General features: G+C 51.4%; 1 protein-coding gene across 2 annotated transcripts in view; it reads right to left on the minus strand.

Annotated features, from left to right (window-relative positions):
* The window catches only part of FBLN2 (fibulin 2), an 88,736-nt gene that overhangs the window by 17,495 nt on the left and 54,597 nt on the right, over positions 1-16,644 (minus strand). The window contains exons 3-9 of one of the 2 annotated variants that reach the window (XM_043588235.1): positions 12,701-12,812; positions 11,130-11,259; positions 8,758-8,938; positions 5,190-5,399; positions 4,460-4,573; positions 3,754-3,855; positions 1,390-1,530 (exon numbers count right to left, since the gene is read on the minus strand). In XM_043588235.1, coding sequence (XP_043444170.1) covers positions 1,390-1,530; positions 3,754-3,855; positions 4,460-4,573; positions 5,190-5,399; positions 8,758-8,938; positions 11,130-11,259; positions 12,701-12,812 — 990 coding nt within the window. The remainder of the gene's footprint in view (positions 1-1,389; positions 1,531-3,753; positions 3,856-4,459; positions 4,574-5,189; positions 5,400-8,757; positions 8,939-11,129; positions 11,260-12,700; positions 12,813-16,644) is intronic. The other variant, XM_043588236.1, reaches the window with a different exon arrangement.

The raw sequence follows: 16,644 nt of genomic DNA on the forward strand, positions 1-16,644 counted from the left end.
GCAGGATCCGCCTTCCCAGACATACACACACAGACACGACCCAGACAGGAAGAGCCGCCCAGCCACTGACAAGCAGGTTCGGGAGGGCTCATGTTGTGCCGACGGCTGGGGGGCCAAGGGCAAACATGTCTGCAGCCGCCCCTCAGCCCAGCGCCGTGGGCCCATCTGCCCAGCGGCGGAGGGTGACGAAGAAGAGGACATGTCCAGGCTGGACATGGTCCCCAAGCACAAAGAAGACAGACGGGGCTCTGATCACGTGCCCTGGACGCGCTCTGCACTGCTCCTACCTGCACACTTGTGTTCAAGCTGTTCCTCCCACCCTGCACGCCCTTCCCGATTTCCAAGTCCCGTCCATCCGTGGAGACCACTGCAAATGCCACCTTCTCCGGGAAGTGTGTCCAGATGCCACCAGGTGGAGTGACCTCTTCCTTTGCCTGTGCCTCTGCTGGAGCATTTCCAAGAGTCTGTCCTGAGTCCCTGCTACTTTGGGTCTATCTCTCTGTACAGAACCATCACGTTTCCTCCATGAAAATATCAGGCCCCCACACTTGGTGCCCTCCCCACTCCCTGTGGGGCACACCTGAAGCCCTAGCCACTGGCCCACATGTGCACCAAGAGGCAGGAGGGGAGGGCCGTTACACAGCACCGGCCCCACCCATGCTTGGGCCAGGAGCTGGGTACCACTCGGTACCACCCCCTGCCCAGTCCTCTGGCCCCAAGGTTAGAGGCAAGGAACCAGGCTCAGAGAGGGAGCTCCACTGTTCAGCGTCACACAGCAAATGAACACTGAGTGGGGGTGCAATGCTAGGTCTGCCAGACCCCAGCTCCATCCTTCCGCCTCTGGAGGGGATTCTAGTTGTACCTAAGGACAACCTCAGCAGCTGACATCACGTGCTCATGATGCCCCAGGTCTGGGCTCCGGCATGCACATGTCATATAATCTCCAAAGGAGCGTCAATGTCTCCTCTTTTCACAGATGATGAAACTGAGGCTTGGAGAAGGGAAGACATTTGTTCAAGGCCACAGAGCTACTAGGGGCTCCTGCTTCAAACCCAGGCCTCCCTGCCTCCAGACCCCACGGACCCCCATCCTGCTGCCTGGACGCGCGACCTCCTCATCGCAACGCCCCAGCCAAGTCACATATCAACTACCTTTCTGACTCGCAGGCACGTACGTCCCTGAGGAAAGCAGCCTCCCAGTGGTGTCAGTAGAGAAGCGGGACAGGACACCAGGACAGACAGGGCATGGCACGGAGCAGGGGGGTGCCGGCCGTGCTGAGAGCTCATATGCAAAGGGCAGGCCCTTTAGCATGTGGCCACGGCATGGCCGCTTGGTGTGGAGCAGAGCAGAGAGCCGTGACAGTGGCGGCAGGCGGGGGCTCTCGCTTACCCACGCACTTCCTGTGCATGTTGAGAATAAAACCCTCAGCACAGAGCACCGTGTGGCTGACACAGTAGAAGGATCCCAAGGTGTTGACACAGAACTGTCGCAGGCTACAATCATGAGTGCCCATCAGGCACTCGTCTTGGTCTAGGACAGCCGCAGGAGGGAAAACAGAAGGGCCATTAGAGAGGCGTGGAGCATTCAGTGACAGAGAGGGAAACTGAGTCCCAGGGAGGGGCAGGGACCTGCCCAGGGCCTCCCAGTGCATCAGTCGTACCTCTGGGCCCAAGTCTGCATTTGTACAGTCACGTGATATCAGAGCCAGAACCCCAGTAAGGACAGGTGGCAAGGTGAGGCTCAGAGAGGATGGCAGTGTGGGACCAGAGGCCGTCTCCCACCCAGCTCCAGAAATATTCCACCTCCAGAGGCAGACAAAGGAGCCACACAATGGCAGGTGCTGCAAACTCGAGTGCCTAAGGGACCAGGCTGGCAACATATACAGGAGAAGGGGCCAAGAGGGGGGCTCTATGGGGCACTTTGGGGTCTGTGCTCTGTTCCACTGGGGGACCAGGACTGTGAACCCCTTGTGGGCAGAAGTTTGAAGAGAAACCTGAAATCTTGTCTTTTTTTTTTTTTTTTTTTTAAGTTCTTGAGTTTTCACGGTTGGTAACTTGCTTGATTATTTTAAACGGAGCAGAGCCCAGCAGGACTCCCCTGCAGGGCTGGCTGCACCACTCCAAATGCCACCTGTAACCTCTGGCCTGGACCCCACAGCCATCACCACCAGGGGTCCTGCAGAGGCCTGGAGACACACAGACACTGGCCTGAGGCCTGACTGGGACCCGGAGGAGTCCCGACACAGGAGAGACACATTCCTCACATTTTCAGGGCCCTGAGAGATGGGGAGCAGGGCCCAGAGGGCACTTGAGATCTGCTCCTACTGCCTGACCATGGGGTGGTTTTCGTCCACAGCAGAACACAGTCTTGGGATGACCTGGGTGGCTCAGTTGGTTGAGTGTCCAACTTCAGCTCAGGTCATGATCTCACAGTTGATAAGTTTGAGCCCCATGGACATCAGGCTTGCTGCTATCAGCACAGAACCTACTTGGGATCCTCTGTGCCCATCTCTCTCGGCCCTTCCCCCACTCATGTGTGTTCTCTCTCTCTCAAAAATAAACATTCAAAACACAAGTAAAATAAAATAAAACAAAACAAAAAAAGTAAAGTGAAATAAAATAGGAACACAGTCTCAGCCAAGGGGCTGGATGTGGGGTCCTAGGATGTGGCAGGGATATGGGTATTTTCTCAGATAGACTTAACCCTTTTAACAAATATCATATGACGTCACTCATATGTGGAATTTAAGAGACAAAACTGATGAACATAAGGGAAGGAAAGCAAAAATAATACAAAACAAGGAGAGGGACAAACCATAAGAGACTCTTAAATACAGAGAGCAAACTGAGGTTGCTAGAGGGTTGTGGGGAGGGGGATGGGCTAAATGGGCAAGGGGCACTAAGGAGGACACTTGTTGGGATGAGCACTGGGTGTTGTATGTAGTGATGAGTCACTAAATTCTACTCCTGAAATCATTATTACACTCTATGTTAGCTGACTTAGATGTAAATTTTTAAAAATAAATAAATACAATTAAAATAAAAAACAAAAGACTTAAATTAACCCTTTTACCCTTGGACACCCATCAAGGTCACATCTCCAGAACCTGAACCTGAACTAAAGCATTTCCTAGCCCGTCCCACGCTCCAGGCCTGGGAGGTCCTGCCACCAGATATGAGGAGGTGTAGTCTAGAGGTCTCTCAGGCATCATTCACTGTGGGAACCACCCCAGCAGGTGTCGGATCCAAATGCCCCCAAGTCCTGGTCCACCGATGTCCCACCGAGACAAGACCCAGTCCTGATGGGGTAGCAGGTGTGAAAGCCACAGGCTTTTGGACCTTCTTTGGCCCTTTTGTGAATGGCAGAGTTACCAACATCTATTGCCCCTTGTTTGGATTCAATAACAGAACTGAGCGCATGCCATTCAACTGGGGCTCCTACTCCCCAGCCTCGCTCCCCATCAGAGGCAAACGTCACTTCCAGGTCCCGCCTTCACAGCGGGGCATGGACATCCCCCTTTCTCTTTCTCCACACATGACCACAACAAGGACAAGGTGGTCACAAACCAACCTCAGCCTCGCAGACAGAGTGAGTCGGGAGTGTGGTCCAGGGATCTTGTCAGAAATACAAACCCTCGGGCCCCACCCCGGACCCAGGCCGCCTCGTTCTGCCTGCCCTGTCTCCCTTCCGGGGCCCCCACCACAGGCCAGCTCAGGTTGGCACAGGTACGAGAGCAGCCCCCGTGGATCTCACCTTCACAGGACACACCATCCGCCATGATGGCATAGCCAGGGAAGCAGGAGCACATGGCTGTGTCCCCAATGACGCTGCACACCTGCTTGCAGGGCCCGTTGTCTGGGAAGAAACCACACAGAGATCAGGGAACACTGGGCTCATTACCCCCGGCTCCGCCCTCCAGGCAGAAGGAACCCCACACTCCTGGTCCTTTTCACGAGGTCCCCGGTAAACCAGCTCGCACAACTGGTTGGTATCTGGGACAATCGCCACCAACACTCAGATACCAAACCCCTCCCGGGAGTCACAGTGCTGCCAGAAGGGAAGGGGACAGAGAGGACAGAGAAGGAGGGAGAGCAAGGATGCAGAGACAGAAGGAACAAGAAAGAGGAAGAGAGGAAGAACAAAGAGAACTTTCTACGCAGTACTGCAAGCAGTCTCCAAGACAGTTCTCAAGCAAGGATTTTATTCTCTCAGTACTCTAGGAGCTGAGACAAAAGCAGCTAACTGACTTGCTTGGGGTCACACCCTGGCCCTCAGCTCCCCCCATCCACAACCTCACCTCCTACCAGCTACACTCTCAACTCCTGACCTCAGACAGGTGAGACCAACCAAATCCCCAAAGCAGAAGCACCCCTTTGGCAGGAGGCCAGCTTGCACATGCCCAGCACTGGGGAGCTCACCCCCTGCAGGCAGCCCAGACCCACCCCATGGCCCAGGTTACCTTTGCAGGTGTTGGGTTGTGGCTGCGGTAGCAGGATGGTGTTGGAGGCCACTTGGGAGGACTCTGGTTTCAACGCGGACTCCTCTGGGGCCTCCGGCTGTGGGGGGTCACTGTCTGTCATGGGCAAAGCAGACAGGAGGGGAAGGATGCATGTCTTCAGCCTGGCCTCAGACTCAACTCACACCCTGGGCACCACGCCAGGCATGTGTCAGAGACTGCCTCATTTAATCCTCTCCTCCTACCCATTTCACAGGAGAGAAAACTGAGGCTCAGAAAGCAACATACTACATTACAGCTATTTGGGGCAGAGGAAGAGAGGAAGCAGGGGAGTGAGTATCTATCCCTGGAAAAGCAGCAGGCAGAAAGCACCCCCAGAGCAGGGGCTAAGGCAGCCTTGTAGGCTGCCTGTCAGAGCCTGACCCCCTTGGGCCCAGTGCTGGGGACACAGCTTGAGTTGGGTTGGTGGGAGCCTCTGCAGCCTGGGTCCTGGCCCTGCACTGGGGTCTAGGGTGGGGTGCTGGGGCAGCCCGTGCAGACGAAGCTTCAGATGGAGCAGATGGAGTTTCAACCTGCCTGCCTGGCCTTACAAATCCCATTGCTAGAGGCTTCCGATTCCCAGAGATTCCAGCATGTAGGGTGACAGGAGGGGAAGGAGCCCATTGTGGCCATCACAGGACCACCATGCTCCACTGGCAAGATCAGCCCCTGCCCCAGCCATCTGGGCCCTTACCTGGCCGGCAGGTACGGCCATCGTCCTGCAGTGAGAAGCCAGGAAAACAGGCACAGCGGTAGGAGCCCACGGTATTGATGCAGAGATGCTGGCACAGCTCCCCTGGGAGGAGCAGGCACTCATCCTGGTCATCGCCAGGCAGGCTGTTGGGCAGCTCAGTCTCCGTGCCCAGTGACAGGGCCTCCCGGCTCGCCAACTCTGCCTCTGAAACTGGAGCGGGGGTCAGTGCTCATGATGGGACACAAGTTCACCCAGCGGGTGGCTGACACTACAAGCCCCCATGGAAATCAGTGTAGGTCCTCGTCAGAACCTCTGTGTGCCCAGCTAAGATAGCATGGATGGACAAAGGATGGATGTATCGATGCATCGATGCATGGATGCATAGGTGAATGCGTGGATGCATGGATGGATGGATGGAAGGATGATAGATGATGAATGCAGGGAAGGATAGATGGATGGATGGATGGATGGATGGATGGATGGAAGGAAGGATGATAGATGATGGGGCGCCTGGGTGGCTCAGTCGGTTGAGCGTCCGACTTCGGCTCAGGTCACGATCTCGCGGTTCGTGAGTTCAAGCCCCGCATCGGGCTCTGGGCTGATGGCTCAGAGCCTGGAGCCTACTTCCGATTCTGTGTCTCCCTCTCTCTCTGCCCCTCCCCTGTTCATGCTCTGTCTCTCTCTGTCCCAAAAATAAATAAACGTTAAAAAAAAATTAAAAAAAAAAAGGATGATAGATGAACTCAGGGATGGATGAATGGATGGATGGATGGATGATAGATGATGACTCCAGGGAAGGATGGATGGATGGATGGATGGATAGATGGATGATGGATGCATGGATGGATGGATGGATGGAAGGATGATAGATGATGAATGCAGGGAAGGATGGATGGATGATGGATGCATGGATGGATGGATGGAAGGATGATAGATGATGAATGCAGGGAAGGATAGATAGATGGATGGATGAATGGATGGATGATAGATGATGAATACAGGGAAGGATGGATGGATGGATGATGGATGCATGGATGGATGGATGGAAGGATGATGATGAATGTGGGGAAGGATGGATAGATGGATGTATGTAAGGATGGAAGGATGATAGATGAACTCAGGGATGGATGAATGGATGGATGGATGATAGATAATGAATGCCGGGAAGGATGGATGGATGGATGGATGATGGATGCATGGATGGATGGATGGAAGGATGATAGATGATGAATGCAGGGAAGGATGGATGGATGGATGGATGGATGGATGGATGGAAGGATGAAGGAACAGACCTCCAGCAACAAGAATGCACCCATCAGAGCCAGGTCCAAGTCTTTGTGCCCTGCAACATGACAGGGCCAGGCCCACAACAGTCCTCAGGAAGCTTTGGCTAAAGTGTTGAACTGGATCCAGACCCCTAGTCTCAGTGACATCTGGGAGGACCACCTCTAGCAACAGAAAGACCCCAAACATGTGTTCTGTCAAACAGAGATCTGAACTCTTACTCAGGCCTCCCTTAGCCATGTCACTTGGGCAGTACTGGGTCTCTCCATGCCTCCCCAGGCTACAGTGGGGAGCAGGTGAGTGTGGCAAAGAAGACTCCCGGAGTTGAGCTGCACTGGAAGCTCTTCATATAACAGTAATAGGATGGGGAAGGGAGGGGGGCCCGCAGCCCTCCACATTCCTAGTTGGCATGGGGCTTCAGCCTTGCTCACTAGCCCCAGACAGCTGAGCCCCACAAGAGACCAACTGCATGAGGTCACATCTGATAAACATGTTTCGTGCTGAGGATGCTTACACTGCGTTCCAGCCCGGTCAGCCCTGGCCTGGCACATGCAGGTGGGGCCGTGATGGCTGGTGGTCCAGCCCGGAGTCCTGGCACTATGGGTGGGCAGCAGACAGACCTGGGCCCGGGCTCCAATAAGCATGCCACACCCTGGGCAGCATTTCTAGGATTCATGTTCAGCCCACCCTCATCAGCATGCTCTTCAAACAATCCTCCTGGCAGGGGGGAAACTGAGGCTCAGAGGAGCAAAATGATTTTGCCCAAGGTCACCTGAGCAGGACTGGAACCCAGGTCAACTTGACCCTGCCATCTACATCCCCTAAGGCCCAGGTTATCCACCAGTTCCCCACTAGAGGACAGGAACATGTACCTCTGCATCTGGACCCTGACTAGCCCTGTCCCCGTCTTGTGACTCCTGAAGCCTAACTTCCTCCCAAACTTCACCTTGAACCAAACACTTCTGGGTACTCACCAGGCCTTCACACTGCTACAACAGGCCCCTAGAGCCAACCCCAGCGAATGGTATTTCCTTGGACTGGACACAGATCAGTGTCCATACTAGCCTGGTAAGGCTAGCCATTCCCTCTTAGTGGAGTCTCTGTGGGTTCACTGGGACACTGCATCAGGCTCCTGCTGGCCCACAGGCACAGTGGAGGCTAACAGTCATGAGTCCAGAAGACATCCCTGGCTAGGGTGACAGAAGCTGGACATGGCACCTAGAACAGTGACCACAGCACGTGGAGGTCAGAAGGAGGAGACCCTGGAGACACTGAGGGCTCAGGCAGCAGCAAACAGCTCCAAGTTCTGCACTGGCACCAGAGTTCTCATACCCATAGCCTATGGCTGTTTGGGAACAGGGACACAGAGGAAGAGGGCGCAGGGCTGGTCAGCCCTCAGAGGGCTTGTGGTGGTGAAGGGAAGGCCACCAAACAAACCCATAATCCATTCAGTTATTGGCGAGTGACTCTCAGGGGCCGAGCACTGAGAATATAGGGAGAAAAGACAGGGCTGGTCTGAAGGGGCCGATCAGGTGGGCAGGGCAACATTTATGAATGCATTCTCTATACTGGTTATATCCTGTACCCTGAAGACACAGAATGTCACAGTGAGAGGGATGGAGAACACATGGATAAAGGAAGGGTAAATGAATGAATGGATGAGTAAAAGGTTTCCTGGCTGGGCTGGTAGGTGAATACATGAGCAGAAGGCAGATAGATGATGGATGGATGGATGGATGGATGGACAGGCAGAAGGTAAGTGGATGGGCTGCTGGGTAAGTAGATGGGTGAGTAAACAAATTGATGCAAAGATTGATGTGTGAGTGGATAGATAAGGGACAGAGGAATGGATGGTGTACTGGAAGGATGAATGGATGGAGGAATGGACCAGGGGCCAGGAGAATGTGCAGGGGATGGTGAGATGGATGGATGGATAAAAGAGCGGACGGGAAGGAAGACATATGGATGTGTGGAAGAACAAAGACACGGGAGGGTGGGTGAGTGGAGAGTGGAAAGGTGGTAGGGGGTTGGTGGTTTGGTGGCTGGAGTACATGCATAGCTGTATTCGATTACCATCTCAGAAATAATAGGGCAGAGTCACCATTGGAGGCTACAGAAGAACTCTACCTAAGAGCTGAACTTGTGCCTCAAGCCACAGGTGACAGTACACACAAGGTTCCTACAGGAGGCAAGAGGGCATCCGACCTTGGCCAGAAGCCCCCAAAGCTCTCTCTGCCTCTCACTCAACCGGCCTATACACCGTGGCCCAGTGGGCAGCACTCACCTCTCCGCGGTACGGCTTCAGGTTCCAGAGGCCGGCGGACCTCGGGCACAATGAGGGGGTCTTCACCCTCACAGCAGGAGAGCATGACGTGGTTGCAGGGGTAGCCCAGGTTGGGGTTCGACTCGCACGAGTGGCTCTCGGCCCGCACACGGAGTCCCAGCCCACAGCAGTCACAGCATTGCTGGAAGGAGAGGGGCCATCACTGCCCACACTCTGGCCCCTCAGAGCCCATCTGCCTTCCTCACAGACCGTGAGCCCATGGGACTCACTCAGGGCCCCCAGGGCACAGCCTGGGTCCAGGCTCGGGGACTGGGATGAATTCATCCTTGTCTTGTTTCTTCCGGCCCCGTATGTGCTCCCTGAGAGCAGTGCTCCCTGTCTCCACTTCCCATGTCTGGCTCAAAGCAGGGCCAATATAAGCTTTTTGCAATAATTAACAATTGGCCACCTATGAAAAGAACCACAAACTAACCCCAGACATACCCACCCCCCCACACACCAATATTGACTAGCAGAACCCAGTTCTACTCAGGCCCCCTAAAAGACAGAATTTCCCTTGAAGTTAGAGACAGGAGTGATATGATGCTTTCAGGAGAGCTTTAAACTAGGGCTGACTCAGCTTGGAAGTGTATCTCTTTTGCTCTTCTCTTTCCTTGATTTTGGTTGGTGTGATGGCTGGAACCCCAGCAGCTATCTAGGGTCATGAAGTAACCCAGAAGATGGAAGCTACAAGCTGAAGATGACTGTGCAGAGAAGCAGAAGCCTGGGTACCTGAAGGTATCACATAGATCCACCCCATCCCAAACTGTCTACCTCCAAAAACAAAATATTTAATCTGTTGAAACTCCTGTGGTAGATGGATTACAACAACGGCCCCGTTCGTTCACTCTTCACTGTTCTGCTGTCTTTGCAATGTGATAGCTCAGTTTCTCCTTCAAAGGAGAGAATCTATGTCCCAACGGCTTGATTGGGCCTCAAAAGGCCTTGCACATTTCTACGCCCAGTGTTGGAACCCAGCCACTAACGGAATAAGCCCAGGTTAGGCTACTGGAGGTTGAGAGACCACATGCAGCAAAGAAAAGCTGGCATAGCCGTCATCATCCCAGAGCAGTGCCAGGACAGCCATCGGCTTGTGGCAGACGGGTAAGCGAGCCCAGCCAGATCAGCTGAGCATGGCCTAGGTCAGCAACTCATGAGTTAACTCATGAGTTAAGTGAGGCATAAGCCACTAAGCTTTGGGCTGGTGTGTTATGTAGCAATAGCTCATGGATTCTCCAGACCTGCACTTCCCAATGGTGAGCACAGCCACCATGTCCTTAATAGTTTGCATTATCTCTGACCTTCACAGCCACCCCAGAAGACGGGGATTATTAGCCCCACTTTACAGATGGAGAAGCTGAGGCCTAGAAAAGAGGACTGGTCCAGGGTCGAACACACACAGTGGAATGCCAAACTTGCCTGGCACGAAAGTCCTTTCCCTAATATCAGTTGTTAGGAAATTGACCCCAACATGACAAAAATCAAAGTCCAAATCCTCTCCCAAATGGTGCCCTCCTTGTCACAGTCATCCGGGCTCGTGACACAGGCTTCTTTCCACTCCTTCCCTTCCTCTCTCTCCCAGTCTCCCGCAAACACCTCCTTCCGTGGTTTGTTCCTGAGACTGTTCTACGGTCTTAGGTTTGCTCTCGGCCCCTGCTGCAGACAGCTGTCCACCCCCACGGTCTGTTTCCCCTTCCTCCTGATGTTCAATGGACACACGACCTCCCCAGAATACAGACTGCGTTCCCCAGCCTCCCTTGATGCTAGGTGTGGCCACTGGGCTAAGTTCTAGCCAATGCAGTGGAAATGGAAATGCCTTCTGTCCTCAAGGAAGGCTCTTCTTACCCCCAAGTTCACAGCAGCATTATTCACAAAGGGTACCAGGCAGCTGTCGGTGCCCACTGACAGAAGACTGAATGAACTGTGTTACTTCTGTACAACGAAGTGTTATTTCACCTTGAGAAGGAAAGACAGTCTAACACATGCTACGACATGGGTGACCGTGGGGACAAGATGCTAAGTGAAATGAGCTGGACACACAAAGTAAAAAAAAAGAAACAGAAAGCCCTCCGGGGGCAGGAATTTTCACGTGTTACTCATTTTTGCATCCTTAATGCCTAGGACAGCCTGGCACATGCTGGTGTTGAATAAATATTTCCTGCCTTAATTGGCCGCTATAATAACTGATGATGTTTTCTGTACAGATGAAGAGGCCCCCCACCCCAACCCCAGGCAAGAGTGTCACTCCCTATGGGGGAGTCCCCCAGGGAGCCTGACGCCCCAGCCCTCAAGGACCTCGGGCCCAGGCTACGAATGCCGCAGGTCGGGCTTGCCTTGTACAAGGAGACGCCACAGGTGTCGTTGTCCTCAGCCCCACAGGCCTCGCCCTCCTTGGCCCCCATGACGCCAGCCATGCAGCTCTTTTCCTTCAAGTAGGACACGCAACAGTGCTTCTGGGCTGTCCTGCAACAGAGGTGTGCGTCAGCCGCACCTGAGCGCCTGCCCCCATCCAGGAGGGATCACAGGTCCCATTTCACAGAGGAGGAAACTGAGGATCAGAGAAGGAAGCCCCTCCCAAGACCCACTGCAAGCAATACCAATGCTGGTGGCAGGGGCATCAGCAAAGCTAGCCCATCCCCCACCCAAGAACACGTGTTCTATTTCTGAGCTTAACCAGGAACACTCGGGGCCTGGAGCCCACCAGACTCCATGCTGTCTATTCCTGACCAATGTGGGAGGGGGTCAGCATCCTGAGGTCCCCACAGGGCTGAGAAAGACAGGGGGACTCAACCCCAGGAAGCAGAGGGCAGCTCAGCCCGGAAGAGAGTAGCCTCCAGGCTCCCTGGCCATGCCTCCCAGGGTCTGTAGGGCTACCCCGGGCAGAGGTAGTTGATGAGCCAGCACACTAATAGGGGGGCTCACAGGGAGGTGGGGTTCAGCCTCACTTGGGAAAGGGCATGTCGCAGTGGGAGCTGTTCAGTGATGGGGCTGTCTATCTATGAAGGAGTGAGTTTCCCATCACAAGACAACACAAGCACACTCTCAGGGCCCCTAAGCTCAAAACTCCTGAATGATAACATTCTCTAACTCCTAAGTAGCTCCTGAACTGGTGCAATGACAGAAGGGAAAGGAAAGAGACAAGGCTACAACTTAAATGTTTCCAAAGGGCGCACAGTGGTCCAGACATTAAGTGACAGGGGGTCTAACCCTGGCCGTGCTCCTGGGGAGACGTGTGGCTTTGGGTAAGTCATACCACCTCTCTGAACCTTGCCCTCATTGTCTAGAAAAACAGTAGGTTGGAAAAGAAGGCATCCTTGGGGAAAAGGAGGTGAATGGCCGGCCGAGACATCTTCGGGGCCTGGCACCGAAGGGGCAAGGGTATAAATTCTTCCTTTGCAGACAATACGAGTCAGAAGAAACAATCAACACAGAGGACAGCAAAAGACAGTGAGAGGCCAGCCTTTTGGAGACCCCAGGGTAGCAGAGTGGGGAAAGAAAGAGGGCTGAAGGCTCCCAGCTCAAAGCCAAGGACGAAAAGCCCATGCGGGCCAAGCACTGCCCCAGCAGCAAGGGCAACATACAGCGAGTGAGGCACCCAACCGTTCCTGGATGATAGTGGTTCTTTAACACTTGCTCCAAATTGTAGGATCTTTTTACTCTGCTCTTCAGTCCAGCTACAAAAGTACATGCTTAGCTTACTCCTGCAGCCAGGCTTGGGCTCTCCACACCTGGAGAAAGCCGGCCAGCAGGCTCACAGCAGCCACAACCCAACTGCCCTTGTACACCTGGAGACAGGTGAGGCTCGTGCTGACCTTGCACTGCCGGGGCCCCGGGGGCCAAAGCAGACAGGGATCTGGAAAAGGCAAATGGGCAGCTCTTCCTGCTCCAGTGTGCCCACCCCTACCTGCAGGCGTCACCCTCAGCGCCACTCTCAGGGATTTCCAGGCACTCGTCGTTATCGATGGCCCACTGCTGTCCGGCTGCACAGCACGTCTCAATCAGATCCTTCGTGGAGACTGTGGGTGGCAACATAGGCAGAGTCACTACTGTGGAGGAGGCATCTGGTTCCAAGGTCTCCCAGGGCCAGCAAGCACGGTAGATGTTGCTGGTGCTGTCCAGATCCCCGTTACTGGGCCAGAGACTCACTCGCCCCCAGCCCACAAGGACGACCTTCTTCGGAGAGCTGCCTGCGAGGTTAAGTCCACTCCACGGGGGAGGAGGCTGGGGAAGTATGGCCAATACGGGACGAGTGGGGGTACAAAAGCCCAGCCCTGCCTCTAAGGGGACAGCCCTGTGGAGCTTCCCGTGGGATGGAGAACATTGGTGAGCCCCCTCCCTGCCCCCTCCCCAGGCAGCTTCTCCAAATGAACCACCACACGCACAAAACCCTCAAGTCAGGCTCTGCTTCTAAGGAACTTGACCCATGACACCAAGACAAGGCATAAGAAGCAACAGCAGCAGTGAGGGAAATTTAAAACTTGTCCGGGAAAGTTCGTGGGGGAAATATTTGCGCCTGGGGAGAGAAGGAGGAGGCAGAGGTAGGGGAATGTGTTAAAACTGAAAGGCACAGACCACAGCTTAAAAAAACAGATGAATTTGCCCACCCCCAAATTCAAACTGTATAAAAAAGAACCCCATAGACAAATAGAAGAGACTGCTGACAGGTTAGGAGGCATTTCTGGAATGTCTAGAACTGGCAGGACGTCTGGGTGGCTCAGCTGATTAAGTGTCTAACTTTTGATTTCAGCTCAGGTCACAATCTCATGGTTCATGAGATCAAGCCCCACATCAGGCTCTGCACTGACAGTGCAAAGCCTGCTTGCGATTTTCTCTCGCTCCCTCTTTCTCTGCCCTTCCCCTGCTCATGTGCGTGTGTGCTCTCTCTCTCTCTTTCAAAATAAATAAACTTTAAAAAAAACTGGCAAAGAATTGCCAGTGAGAAAATATAATTATCTCCTGAAAGTTAATATTAAAAAAAAGTAAAATACCTATTAAACTAGAAAAATTTTAAAAAGCAATGCATGCCAGGCACAGGTGGGAACCCTCCTGCCCCGGGGGTGGAAGGGGTCACCGGCACAGCCAGTCTGGAAGGAGATGAGGTACTGCTGACACAATTAAGTATATACCTCATCCTGACCCCAGTGGTCCTGCTCCTGGCTGTGTATGCCAGGAAAGTCCTCCCCCAGGCTCACTACAAGGATGCAATGCTTTGGCACCATTTGTGGAAAGGGGTTGGAGGCAGCCTAGGTGTTCATCAGTGGAGGGGTGGATGAATAGAATTTGGGGATGTGCTCCATGGAGGACTCCACAGCTGTCAGAAATAATAGAATAGACGTACACCCAACAACATGAAGCAGGACACACACACAGCAATGTGGAAGCGCACAAAACAGAGTGCTGGGGGGGGGAGCGGGAGGGGGAGGAAGAAACCAAATGAGATCTATTACACAAATTAAAAATATTGCACACAAAATTATAATATGTTTTTGCACATAAATTAAAAAACACACACATGCAAATTAAACAGAAGAGAACATTTACCTCGGGTGGGGCAGAAGTTGGTGATGGGGACAAGGGCCAAAAGGGAATATATACATAAATAAAACAAGAGAGAGTCTTACAGAGACAATAACATGTCACGTGCCAGAGATGAGTACAATTCACCCAACCATTTGGCTCTGAGATCTAAAAATAAATGACAGGCAAAGATAAATCACATCTAAGCCAAAAGAAACATGAAAAGGTGCTCAACATCACTAATCATAAGGCAAATGCAAATCATAACCACAATATTAAAAAAACACGAGAAATAACAACCACTGGCGAGGATGTGGAGAAAAGGGAACCCAAAGGGGTTCCCAAAAGGGAATGCAAAGTGGTACAGCCGCTGTGGAAAATAATATGGAGGTTCCTTAAAAAATTAAAAATAGAAATAGCCTATGGTCCAGTAATTCCACTACTGGGTATCTACCTAAAGAAAACAAAACACTAATTTCAAACACCCCTCTGTTTATTGCAGCATTATTTATAGTAGCCAAGATATGGAAGCAACCTATATGTACATCTATATATAATGGAATATTACTCAGCCCTAAAAAAAACAATGAGATCTTGCCATTTGCAATAATATGGATGGATCTAAAGGGCATTATGCTAAGTGAAATAAGTCAGACCAAGAAAGACAAATACCATATCATTTCACTTACATGTGGAATGTAAACACACACACACACACACACACACACACACACACACACAACAAATGAACAAACAAAAAACCCCAAAGAAAACAGACTCTTAAATACAGAGAATGAGCTGGTGGCTGCCAGAGGGGAGATAGGTGGGGTGGGTGGGATAATGAAGAGAATTACAAGTCACAAATTTCCAGCTACAAAATAAACAGAGATGAAAAGTACGACATAGGGAATACGGTGGATAATGTTGTAATAACATAGTATGGTGACTACATTTATGGTACTCTGAACAATGCACAGTATTGTTGAATGGATATTTTGTACACCTGAAACTAACATAACACGGTATGCTATTATACTTGAATAATAATTTTAAAAAAACAAAGCAAAGCTCGTCTAGAATACCTACATGCATGCTGGGGGGCAGCAGGGTGTCACAGAATAACTTTGAGCCTGGGTCCACCTCTTTGTGCAACCATGTGTAGGCATTTCTTCTCTCTAAAGACTCCATGTCCTTCTCTGCTATGAAAACCCTTAGCTGCACAACCACTGAAACCTACGAAGACTCTCTAAACGTCTTTGAGCAGGTCATATAACCCAGCAAAGCTGAGGAATAAATGTACCAAGGGATGTCAGCAGTCTGCAAGGTTCCAGGAAAAGAGTGACAGCTCACTAAGAATCATCAGTTTCATCCCCTGAGTGGGCATTTCAAGTTATTGAACTCAAGTTTCAAGTCCTGTTCCTTAAAAGAGGGAAAATAAATTTCAGTAACAACCTGAGGGCTGTACCAGGAGGAATGAAAACAATTCTTAATAACAACCATCTACCAGAAACAAACTCAACATTAGACGCCTGCCTCACTGAAGTGAGAGATATGAAAAAATGCCTACAACACTCTATTTGGTATTGTCTTAGAGATAGATACTAGCAGATACAATAAAGCAAGAGAAAAAAAAAGAGGCAGTAGAAATAGAAACAAAGAGATGATGGGCAGCTCAGTCCAACTTTGGCTCAGGTCATGATCTCGCGGTTCGTGAGTTCAATCCCTACATCAGGCTCTGTGCTGACAGCTCAGCACAGACTTGGATTCTGTGCCTCCTTCTCTCTCTGCCCCTCTCCCACCTGAGCTCTGTCTCTCTCTCTCTCTTTCTCTCAAAAATAAACAAACAGCAAAAAAAATTTTACAGAGAGATGATGGTCATTATTTGTAGATGTTACGGTTTCATCTTTCTAGAAAATCCAAAGGAATCAAAACTCACACAGTACTAAAATGAATACTAATTAATAATAATTATTATTATGTGGTAGCCAAAATCAAAACCAACGTACTCCGTTTAGTGGCTTTCCTATACAAGAGCAACAATTAAATAGGAAAGTAGTAGAAAAAATTCCATTCAAAACAGAAACAAACCTAGAAATAAATCCATCGTAAACATGCTAAATCCACATGAAGAAAAAAATTTAATTGTCTAAAAGGTATAACAATATATTTTATTAGAAATATATATCATGAGGCTGGACAGGAAGGTGGGAAGATTCAATACCTTAAAAGATGTCAATTCTCCTCCATTTAATCTACAAAGTCAATGCAACCCAAAATCCCAACACAATTTATCATGAAACTTGTCAGGCTAAGATTCTAAGATTCATCCAA

This window comes from Prionailurus bengalensis, chromosome A2 (genome assembly GCF_016509475.1).
Source record: "Prionailurus bengalensis isolate Pbe53 chromosome A2, Fcat_Pben_1.1_paternal_pri, whole genome shotgun sequence".
Lineage (NCBI taxonomy): Eukaryota > Metazoa > Chordata > Mammalia > Carnivora > Felidae > Prionailurus > Prionailurus bengalensis.